Source organism: Cynocephalus volans, chromosome 7, assembly GCF_027409185.1.
Source record: "Cynocephalus volans isolate mCynVol1 chromosome 7, mCynVol1.pri, whole genome shotgun sequence".
Lineage (NCBI taxonomy): Eukaryota > Metazoa > Chordata > Mammalia > Dermoptera > Cynocephalidae > Cynocephalus > Cynocephalus volans.
This window is the reverse complement of record NC_084466.1, coordinates 145,278,089-145,290,597: the sequence shown is the minus strand read 5'-3', so window position 1 is coordinate 145,290,597 and position 12,509 is coordinate 145,278,089. Positions and strand designations below refer to the sequence as shown.

Sequence of the window (12,509 nt, the reverse complement as noted above, 5' to 3'; positions counted from 1 at the left end):
GGGAGGTTTTGGTGATGGGGAGCAATAATCAGCCACAATGTATATCGACAAAATAAAATTTTTAAAAAAAATAGATAATTTTGGAAAGTTTCAAAAAAAATAAATAAAATAAAATGTTTTTTAAAAAAATAATAATTAAATAAATAAATAAATAAAAATTATAAAAATCCGTAACATTTCAGAGAGTGCTATTCCATGTCCATCAAAAACTACTAACCTAATTTACTGATATTTTCCTTTGCCCAAACACTTTGTTTCATATATGCTATGTATAAGACATAAGAACACTTTATTGACTTCTGTTAGAAATTAGATATTTTCTGATAATTAAGAGTAGATTAGACAAGGTCTATTTGGTGGGTTGATGCAGAAACATGATTTTGTTTTCTTTTCATTTTTGTTTTTCACATGCAATAAATGTTAAGATAAAATTTCTCAATGGTATCTTCTCAAATATTAATATCACTCCTTAAGATACATAGTAACAGGGCTAAACAGATTTTAAAGTGAATAAATTCATGTTATTTTAGATATTTCAAATGCATTATCCAATAGCCCTTGAAAAGTTGCCTCAGGTCCCATGGGAGAAAGAGTGGCAGGATATTTATTGTGTATACCGATGAGGTAGTATGCATGCTTCCTTAAAGGAATCCAGGCTCTACTTGGATTGATGAGCTCTGGGAATCAGAGATCCAGATCATATCCACACACAGAATGAAAAAAATCACAATTTTCCACTGGCAGCTGACATCAACTTTCTGCTTACTGTTTGTTTTTTCCCCTCTGGAGATATAAATCAAGTAATAATCTGGTTGGCTGCCCATTTATCTCATCCCTTAGAACTCTCTTAGTCATTGCTACAAATCTTTGCCAACCAAGATCCCCTGCTGGCAATTGTGCATTGCTGGCTATTAAGGTAATTACACTTACATTTAAGAGTTAAATGCCACCACCTTGCATCTACTATTTTGAAATCCTGATATGCCCATTGACATCAGGGAGACCAGGTCCCTGACAACTCCTTCTACTGTCTACTATGGCCTATAGAGAATAGCCACCACTGAGTTTCACAAGGACTCTGAAGTTGCCCCTTACTATTGTAATATCCATTGATCTAGTGAAGGAAATGTCTGGAAGACAGCTAATGAAAGATAGTCAGTTAATGGGCTATGTGATATTATGTAATGCATGCATGCCAATACTCATACATCCAGCTTCCTGAGCTTTCTGACCCCTGCTGAAAACTTCCCCAGATAGTTCCAGCATCTCCCTACCTCAATTATTAGAGACAATCATCATGTACCATTTTAAAGAACCATCAGCAACTCTGAGTATCTTCATCAAATCCTGAATCACAGAAGAGTGATCCCATATCAATAAATTCTCCCTTCTACAGTCTTATACTCCATGTCCCCTTGTCCAACACCCTCACAGTCCACTGTTAAGTATGTACTCCTAAATCCTACCTATGCATATTTACCAGACCTGGCAACTTTTACAATAAGTAAGCTATCTCTTCCAATAGCAAAGACTGTTTTCTTACTCATGCTATGCTGAGACCTGACACTTCTTACTGGTCTGGATACAATAAACAAAGGCAGGAGGTTCTCTGGAGGGGGACACACATCTTTTTATAAAGTATAAGCCTCAAGTGAAATCTTTGCATTATTCCAGGGAAAGGGAAGCTGCTGTACTCTACCAAAAGACAGAGGACTATTTTTCCAATTAAGAGTATTCAGGGGAATCTGGGGGTTCAAGATTCTGACGTCATACTCACAGGTATCCCCACTGCACTCTCAAAGTCCCACTTCTTGCCATCAGGCAGTGACTTTGGTATGGAAGGACTGTCATGGCTGAGGCTTCAGTTTCATTGCTGTCAGCCAACCCTATTATTAAATTCTGGGCATGATTTTCAACATACTCTTCCTTCTGGCTACAGAAGATGAGGGACTTCAAATGCTATCATGAAGGCCTTCTGAGGTTCACAGTATGCTCTGAATTGATGTAAGTCTCCTTCTTCAAGTCTTCATGGCAGATAACAAAAGCCAGCCAAGTTCACAACCTTTATAATTATTATCCCTCATACTTTTCAAGTGTTAAAGTTGCTACATAAACCTGTGCTTCTCCTTCAAGCTATACTTTATCCCAATCAACCACAGTAAAGACTCTCAATAACTACCACACTATAGCACGCCACGATAATCACTATCCCACTTACTATCAGCATCATCATGTTTATTGCCATCTGTTAAGTCATCCACTATAAAATCTCATGCTGAGAATCTGTTATCTAGAGCCACTTTCAGTAGCAACTGACTCAGCTGGGACTACCTCAGTAGCAGATGCTGAGATAAAAATTTTGGTGTTGGTATTTTCCATGGGCAGCGATCTCAAGAACCATTAGTGACCAAGTGGGAAAAGTAGGATAAACTCCCACTCCACATTAGCTAAGGATTATCTGTATCAGCATTAACTGTCTCACACTTCCTGGTTAAACCTGGACAAAAATGAGTAGCTTTGGAACTAATAGAAGAACAAAGAGGTCTTGATGCAGGATACTGGCAAGTGCAGGAAACTGTTCACAGTTGCTTTTGTGAAACCGTATGAGCCAAGAGAGTTGGCAAGATTCATCATAAGCATCTGTGACAACATTTTATCAACACTTTTTTCACCTATTTTAATACTCTCTCTCCCTATTTCACATTGGGGAACACTGGTTTCCATCACAAAGATTGTTAGAAAGCTGAAGGAAGAAAAACTAAATACTACTGAACATCTTTACATTATTGCATTGCAAATGAATTTAATTGAGAGACATTAAATTTTACAAAATGCAAACATTTGTCACTTTCGCATTGTAAAATTGAGAAATTTTACAAAAATATGTTGTGTTTTCTTTAAAGTCTGTATGTTATTCCTCAAAAGTAAATAATTTTCTTAGAAAATACCACATCATTCGTTACATATTTAATTCATATTCCTATTAAATTCATTTTTTTAAATTACCATCTATGAGTATCAACTATGTCTTGGGCCAAGGCCAGATTGAGAACTGTCATTACTGTGGAAAGATTAATAATTTGGTGCCTGTTTAAATAAATATTTTAACTGCACTACTGATACCCTGCCCCCTGCGGCTGCCATTCCCTTCCACCAGCTTAAAGTGCAACAAAATAAAGTATGCCTGTTTTCCATTTTTTCCCTCCTTTGAAAAAACCATAAATAAGAATGAGGTCAAAACATACTTTCATCATTTGGAACAATATCATTTATCTTCTAATATTTCATACATATGCCAAACTTTGTAACTCTTTGTATTATTTAATCTTATAAGCTTGTGAATTAAATGAATCAAAATACTGCTTTCTCTCATCTGAAAAACAAAAATGTTACTGAAATATTGCATTACATAAGAGGTAATTATTATGAATGGTTATATGGTTATATCATTTATGCTAAACTACAGTAAAAAAATTGTCAGTATTTATGATCATGATAGAATCTCATATTTAATTTTGTCTATAATACTGCCACTATAGTCTATAGAAAATATTTTCATTGCTGCATTCTGTTATCCAACCAACATAAAAGTTAATCAAGAGAAACAACATTGCTTATAACCAGGACCTGCTACATAATTTGGGGGAGTGGGGAAGGATAGTGCACAATGAAAATGTAGGGTTTTTGTTAAAAAATTATTAAGAATTACAAGATGACAATACAGAACATTAAACCAAGTGTGATGCCCTTCTAAGTGTGAGGCCATGTGCAAATGCACAGGCCACACACCCATGAAGTTGGTCCTACTTATGACAACAAAGCTTTAATGTTGCAAAATATTGGAGGTGTTCATCTGTTTTAGAGCATAAGGTTCCGATTTAATTCCATTGGTTTTAAGACCAAAATGTCATTCCTTAATAGGAATTCTCCTAAGATCTTATGCTTCAATCTCATCTTTTAACTTTAAAGACTATCGAGAAGAAATAAAAACTGGTGTGCTCTCCTTCTCTAAACTTGAAAACCTGTGATACTTAGGTGGCTAGTCAAAGACGTGATTGTCAAATTTGAAATATTTATAATTCTACAGCAAATAACATATTTGTTTTAAATAAAAATAAACAAAAGGATCATTTTCCATGGTTAACAGACTTCTTTAGATATATATGTTTAAATAACTACAGTTTTGAAGAATTTGTTATTAAATATTTCCTATAATTATAAAGTTATTATAGTTGCAAATTGTGAGAGTAGAAGAGGAAGATGAATATAAGGAATCAGCTTAAAGGGCTATAATCATCAGAATTAATAATGAAAGGTTGGAAAGAAAGAAAGACACAGAAACATTGGATTTGGTATGATATGAAGGAAAATCATAAAAACAACAATGCAAATTTGATACATAGGATATGTTTTCCAGAAAAAATAAAAATGCTTATTTCTTTAGAAATACAAAAGACAAACATGCTCTGTAGGCTGTTTTAAAGCCTCCACAAAATTGCTGTTTTAAATGGTTTAGTTTAACTTTTGAAGAGAATTGATCAGATCCAAGCTTACAATATCAGATGCTTAACTAGCACAACACTAAACTTAAAAAGTAAAATCTATAAAAATTAGCTCTATAGCACAAATTCAATATACAAAAATTCCAAAAAAATCATTTTGACTTACAATTGACATTGATCACCTTTTATTCCTTTAGTTGTGCAGAAACATTTTCCTGTGTGCAGATGACAAATATTTGCATGGCCACTGCATGTACAAGCTGTAAGTCAAAACCAAAATGATATTGAATGTTGTACATCACAAACATGCACATCACATTTCAGGGAAGGTATTATTATTACTTTATTTTTATATTGTGTTATTTCCACTTGCCATCCAAAAACTAAAGTTACCATATGTCTTAAGTTATTTTTAATTAAAGGAAAGTAAATTCACTTATTTGAAAACTTTGTGAAGATCTTTAAAGCCTTTGTGAATATCCTGAAGTCTGCTACAGATCCAAGTATTTCTGTAATTCTTCTTGGGCCTCTTTCCACTTTTAATCTAGTACATATACTTAATGAAATTAGTTTCAAAGAGTTAGAGCAAGAGCTTTGGAGTCAAACAGCTTAGCTTCAAATGTACATCGACAATCAGTAACAATGTGACCTTAAACAATTAACCTCTCTAGGTTAGTTTCACCTACAAAAAGAGAATAATAGTACTAGCTCTCAGGACTGATGTGAGAACTAAATGAGACAATGTAATTTAAAATATCTAACACATATCAAGCACTCAATAAATGCAGCTATTACTTCTAATATTATGACTACTGCTAACAGTAACAAAAATATAGTTACAACTTGTGTAAAAAGGTATGTATATTTATTCACCCTACAATCATCCTTTCAAGCTTCTGAGATCATTCTCAATTTTATTGTTCAGAATACTAAATGAAACATTCCGTTGTATAAGAGTTACACATGATCAATTTGGTTCATATGAACTCAAGTCTTATTTCCCTACTTTGCGTTGCTTACTTAATAAGCAGTGTTCCAATTATTTAGGACACAAACTCGAAACACGTTTAGTGCCCAACATCCAATCAATTTGTAGATTCCAATTTCTCATGCACCATGTCTCTTGTATCTGACCACTCCTTTTCATTCTGATAGCCACTATTCAAGTAGTTTCATTCACTTTTTCTTTCTGACACCAACACAATCACCTATCAGATCCCTCCACCTTCAGTATTCGATCCATTGACACACATTAAAGAGACAAAAATGATCATGTCACTAGCCCCTTCAAAACCTTTAATGAGAACTATGTGTTCTTACACACCACCAGCTGGCTAAATCATTCTATTAATAAAAATAAAATAATGTGGTCTTTTCCCGATTCACATCGCACATTAATATAAGCTAATGAATCAAATGTTACCAAAGTTCAACTTGTTTATTATTTTTTTCTTAAAACACCAATAGCAACTCTAATATGTATACTAATGAATTAACAAATGCAAACAAATATAACCAAATAAACATTAATATTTCAAATGAATCCCCAAAATAAAATAGGTCTTATATACCAAAGTGAAGTACCAGATCAATATGAACATTTTCAAAGGAACAGACTATAACAACAGTTGGAGGCTCTCATCTAGGAGTATCTGAACCAGATGGGGTCAATAAAAGAGTCAAAAAGAGTAAAAGGGAGATTTGGTTAGTATTATCAGAAAAAGCCATTTCAGTACTATGAATCCAGTCTTCTGCCTCCCAAGGGAGTGGTTGCCTGTCCTCTTACTCAAGCCTAATGAGAGGGACTTCACATGAGCTCTTTGGAGAGCTTGATGGGAGTCACCTGGAATCTAGGTGGCATAAAAGAAGGGAGTCTGAATTATCAAGGTGTGAATAGCTGTGGCTATTGAACTGAGGTGGCAAGACAGATAAAAAGGCTACTTTGGGGAAGTATTAGAACTTACACTGATGTCTAGAAAAAGAATGTATGTTTCCTCAAGCTAGCCTGGAGCTCCTTAAAATTCTGACCAAAAGGACTGCCTGGAAGCATCAGGGGGCTTCAACTAAAGGAGCTGAAGGAAAAGTTGTCAATGCAGGAAGAAACTATGTATCCTCTCATCATGAGAACTGCAGGTGGATAGGCCAAGCCTAAAAAGAGCCCACACAGACAGCAATATGAGAAAGAATAAGCAGTTGTACATCTCTCACATAAAGAATCTTAACTTCAGATGACAACTATACTTCCCACATAAGACTGTGCAATTTTCTTCTGTCCCTTAGAAAGATCAAAAACAGGTACCAAGCCAGGAAAGGAGGAATATTCTAAGTATAGAAAAAGAGAGCATCCAGAATAGAGGAAGAAAGAAAATGTGGCTTTAAAGTAGGCTCAGAGTTTTGATTTTTATCTGAACTAGGCAATGTTAACTATTTAAGCATGCGTTTGCAATTTAAATTCTTTAGAGTTCCTTATATTAACTAAGAGTCTGGGATTTCATATAAGATCAAGGGAAAAATGTATCCCACTAAACACATTTTAAAGAGACAATGACTGAGAAAAACATTATGTTTTGATTATACCCCATTAGTCTTGTTTGTGCATCATACCAATCACATATTTACTAGCAAAAAAATTCTGGAAAAAACAAAGCAAATATTGCTTATTATTTTTGTGAAAGCAAAAGGTTACAGTGGTCATTTTAAATTGCACACATATTTTCTGTTTATAAAACTGTTAGTAATTTATACAATGCTAATGTAACCACATAACTTAAAAGTCAGAATTCCAATTCTACCACTTGTATCTATGTGCTGGTCCCTTAATCTATCTCACTGCCTTTCCCCTACCAGAAATAACTACGAACCTAAATTTTGTGTTCATCAATTCCTTGTATTTAAAAACCAGCATACATAAATCATTCACATTTAACTTTCCATTAGCAAATGAAGTTAGCTGAAACAAATTCTAAAAAATAGTATCATACAATTAGCCCTGACCACAATGCAATGAAATCAAAAACTAATAACAAACAAATAAAATTTCACCAAAAAAACCATACATCTGGATTTAAAAACAAAGCAAAACAAAACTCTGGGAGAGTGCTGGTCAGCAAGATGGCAGAATAGAACTTTCTAGTCCTCATCCCCTCACAGAAATATCAATTTGAAAGACTATCCATGCATGAAAATACCTTCACAAGAGCTAAAGGAATCCAGGCGAAAGAATGCAGCACTTGGTTGTAGCACAGAGACAAAAAAAAAAAAAACACATTGAAGAGGGTAGGAAATTTAGTTTAACATTATTGACATCCTACCTCATCCCAACCCCAGGCAGAAAAACAGTGAGAGATACCCCCTAAGTGGGGAAAGGAGAGTGAAGTGAGCACTCAGTTTTGCAGTGCACCCCAGCACCAGGTCTGACCCCGTAAGCCCAGTGTCAAGTCTGCCCCTCTAACCCCAGACTCCAGGCTGGCCACCATAGTATCAGAGTCCAGGTCTGTCCCAGAACCAGGTCAGCTCCCACAGGTTCCAAGCCTGCCCCAGTGCTAGGGAGCCCCTGCAGTGCTAGGCTTCAGAACAGACCCATATCCCCAGCCTTCAAACCCACCCTAGGCTACAGGAAAGTCCCCATGGCCCCAGCCTCCAAACCTGTCCCAGGCCAAACCAGACCTCATAGCTCTAGACTCCAAACTGGCAGCTGCAAAACCATCCTTCAAGCCCTCCCAGTGCCAGGCTGGCACCTGCAAACCCCAGTTGCAGGCCAGTCCCCACACCCCAGGCACCAAGCCAGCACCCATGGAACCAGGCTCCAAGCCAACCCCCATGAATACAAGCTCCAGGCCCACCCAGCTGGCAACAAAATCATGGCCAGACCATTCTAACTCAGGCTCCAGGCATGACCCAGTTCCAGGCTGCCCCTGTGGACTCAGGATCCAGACCTGTCCCTATGGACCCGGGCACCAGACCATCCCAGCACCAGGCCTACCCCCACAGACTAAGGCTCTAGCTAACCCAGCACTGGAGTATCACTGTGGATCCACGCTTCAGGCTGGCCACCACAGATGCATACAGTAGGATACAAAATATATAAAACATGTAAATTGTGACATCAACAACATAAAATGTGTGGGGAAGTAAAGCTAAAGTATAAAGTTTTAGTATGCAGTCAGAGCTAAGTTGTGATCAAATTAAAATAGACAGTTATAAGTATAAAATGCTTCATGTAAGTCTTACAGTAACCACAAAGAAAAACCTCTAGCAGATACATGAAAAATAAACAAAAAGAAATCACAGTCCATGACTACCAAAAAAAAAAAAAATCATCAATCACAAAGAAAATCCCAGGACTAGATGGCTTCACAGCAGAATTATATCAAACACTGTAAGAACTAATACCAATCCTTCTCAGGCTCTTCCAAAACAATGAAGAAGAAATACATCTAAGCTCGTTTTATGAAGCCAGCATTACCCTTATGCCAAAGACAGAAAAAGATATTACAAGAGAATAAAAGTACAGGGCAATATCCCTTATGAACATAAGATGCAATATTCTCAACAAAATACTAGCAAACCAAATTCAACAGCACATCCTAAGGGTCATTGACCATGGTCAAGTGAAATTTACTGCAGGGATGCAGAGATAATTCATCATATGCAAATCAATAAATGTGATACACCATATTAACAGAATATGAACAAAAACTGTATGATCATCTCAACAGATGCAGAAAAAGCATTTGACCAAATTCAACATCTTTCATGATACACTTGGTCTTAGCCAAAAGACTGAGAAGTGATTACATCCTTTCAGGATAAAAATTCTCAACAAACTAAGTGTAAAGGAATTTTCCTCACAAATAAAGGCCATGTATGAAAAGCCCACAGCCAACATCATACACATCAGTGGCAAATTTAAAGCTTTTCCTCTAAGATAAGGAACAAGACAAGGATGCCCACTCTCACCACTTCTATTCAACATAGTACTAGAGGTTCTAGCTAGAGCAACTGAACAAGAAAAAGAAATAAAAGGCATTAAAATAAGAAAAGAAGAGAGTTGTTTCTATTTGCTGATGACATGCTTGACATAGAAAACCATAACACTCCACCAAAAAATTGTTAGACTGATAAATAAATTCAGTAAAGTTTCAAAATACAAAATCAAAATACAAAAATCAGTATTGTTTCTCTATACTAACAACAAACTATCTAAAAAAAAATTGGAATCAATCTCATTCACAATAACATAAAAAAGGGGTAAATTTAACCAAAGAGGTGAAATATCTGTATACTGAAGCTATAAAACATTGAGGAAAGGAATGACACAAATAACTGGAAAGATATGCTTTGTCTATGGATTAGAATAATTAATATTGTTAACATGTCTCTACTACCCAAAGTGAATTACAGATCCGGTGCAATTCCTATCAAAATCCTATCGACATTTTCCACAGAAATAAAAAGCACAATCCTAAAATTTGTATGGAACTACAAAGGATCCCTAATAGCCAAAGCAATCTTGAACAAAAAGAACAACACTGAAAGCATCACACTAGTTGATCTCAAAATATGCTACAAAACTGTAGTAATCAAAACTATAGCAATCAAAACACTGGCATAAAAGGACACTAATGGACGACGATATAGAGCCTAGAAATAAACCCATGCATTTACAGTCAACTGATTTTCAACAAAAGTGGAAAAGACACACAAAAAAGAAAAGACAATCTCTTCAATAAATGGTGATGGAAAAACTGCATATCCACATGCACAAGAATGAAATTGGACCCTTATTTCATACCATATATACAAAAATCGACTCAAATACAAAAATCAACTCAATTTTCATTGAGGATTTCAACCTAAGATCTGAAACCATAACACTACTAGAGTAAAACATAAGGGAAATGTTCTAAGACATGGGTCTGAGCAAAGATTTCCTGGATGTGACCCAAAAACATAGCAAAACCAAAAATAAATGAGATTGAATCAAATGAAAAAGTTTCTGCACAGAAGCTTTTTGAAACACTTAATAGAGCAAAGAGACAACCTATGAATTGGAAGAAAATATTTGCAAACCACACATCTGATAAGAGGCTAATATCCAAAATACATAAGAAACTCAAACAACTCAACAACAAGATAAAATACAACCCAATTTTTCAAATGGGCAAAGAGCCTAAATAAACATTTCTCAAAAGAAGGCATACAAAAAGCCAACAGATACATTTTTTAAAACATTCATCATCATTAATCATCAGAAAAATGCAAATTAAAATCAAAATGAGATATTATCAAAAAGGTGAAAGATAAGTATTGGTGAGGGAACAGAGAAAAGGGCACCATTGTTGTGCACTCTTGGTGGAAATGTAAATTAGTACAGCCATTATGGAAAACAGTATGGAGGTTCCTCAGAAAATTAAAAACAGAATTACCATATAACCCAGCAATCTCACTTCTGGATATATCTCCAAAGGAAATGAAATCAGTATACTGAAGAGGTATCTGCACTTCCATGTTCACTGCAGTATTATTCACAATAGCTAAGATATAGAAGGAACCTACCTGGGTGTCCATCACTGGATGAATGGATAAAGAAAATGTGAAATACACACCCACGCACACACACACACAATGCAATACTATACAGCCTTTAAAAATAGAAGACATAGGGTCGAGCCCGTGGCGCACTCGGGAGAGTGCGGCGCTGGGAGCGCGGCGACGCTCCCGCCGCGGGTTCGAATCCTATGTAGGAATGGCCGGTGCACTCACTGGCTGAGTGCCGGTCACGAAAAAGACAAAAAAAAAAAAAAAAAAAATAGAAGATATAAGTAGACTTTAGCATACCACTCAGCATAAAACAGGTCAAGTAGATATCAAATATGAAAAAATATAAAAGACCTAAAGTAAATAATAAGATAGATGTAATGAATAGATATCAAACTTATACCCTAATACTAATACTAAAAAATACACTTTCTTCCCAATTACACATGAGACATTTACAAATGGTAATCATATATTAAGTCACAAGAAAACATCAATACATTGCACAAAGCAGTAATATTACAAACAACACTCTGTAATCATACAATAAAACTATAAATTAACAATGAATACAGAATTTCTTCAAAAATAATGATAATGATTGTACTATATATCATAGTTCATGAAGTTCTTTTATAGTAGTGATACTGGTTACTAGTCTTATTCACAATAGCCAAAAATGAAAGCAACCCAAAGGTCTATCAACTGATGAATGATAAACAAAATATCAATACAATGGAATTCTATTCATCAATAAAAAGAAATGAAGAACTGATAAATGGTACATTGTTGAACCTCAAAAACATTATGCTGAGTAAAAGAAGCCAGACAAAAATTCACATATAATTCCATTTACAGGAGATATCCAAAGTAGGTAAACGTAGAGAGTCAGAAAGCAAATTTGTGGTTTCCAGGGGATGGGTTGTTTAATGGATACAAATTTTCTTTGGAGTGATGAAAAAGTTGGGATGTTCATACAGGGGATGGGTACCTGCACAACACTGTGAATATCCTAAATGCCACTGAATTATACATTTCATAATGATTAATTTTGTGTTTCCTGGATTACATTAAATTTTCAAAGTTGTATTAATTGATAGTAATAACAAGCAACTAGAAATTGACACTAAACATTAATGCCATCTGTTAGCAACAAGTCATAAAATTTTTAGAGAAGTTTAAAGAATATGAGCAAGACCTATACACTGACAAATGCAAAATGCTGACAGATGTTTAAAAAATCTAAATAAATAGATATATATATATTATGTACATGAATTGGATGATTATATATTAATAAGTTATCAATTCTCCCCAAATTTCTCTATCAATTTAATGAAATCTTAATCAAATTCCAGCCAGCTTCTTTGTAGAGACTGGCAGGCTGCTTCTAAAACTTATAGGGAAGTACAAAGATCTTAAAATAGGAGAACAACAACAAAAAAAAACTTTAAAAAAGAAAGACAA

General features: G+C 35.1%; 1 protein-coding gene across 3 annotated transcripts in view; it reads right to left on the bottom strand.

The window, feature by feature from the left end:
- ATRNL1 (attractin like 1) overlaps positions 1-12,509 on the bottom strand; it is an 819,545-nt gene that overhangs the window by 545,326 nt on the left and 261,710 nt on the right. For all 3 annotated transcript variants that reach the window (XM_063102060.1, XM_063102061.1, XM_063102062.1), the window contains exon 20: positions 4,669-4,762. In XM_063102060.1, the coding sequence (XP_062958130.1) occupies positions 4,669-4,762 (94 nt within the window). The remainder of the gene's footprint in view (positions 1-4,668; positions 4,763-12,509) is intronic.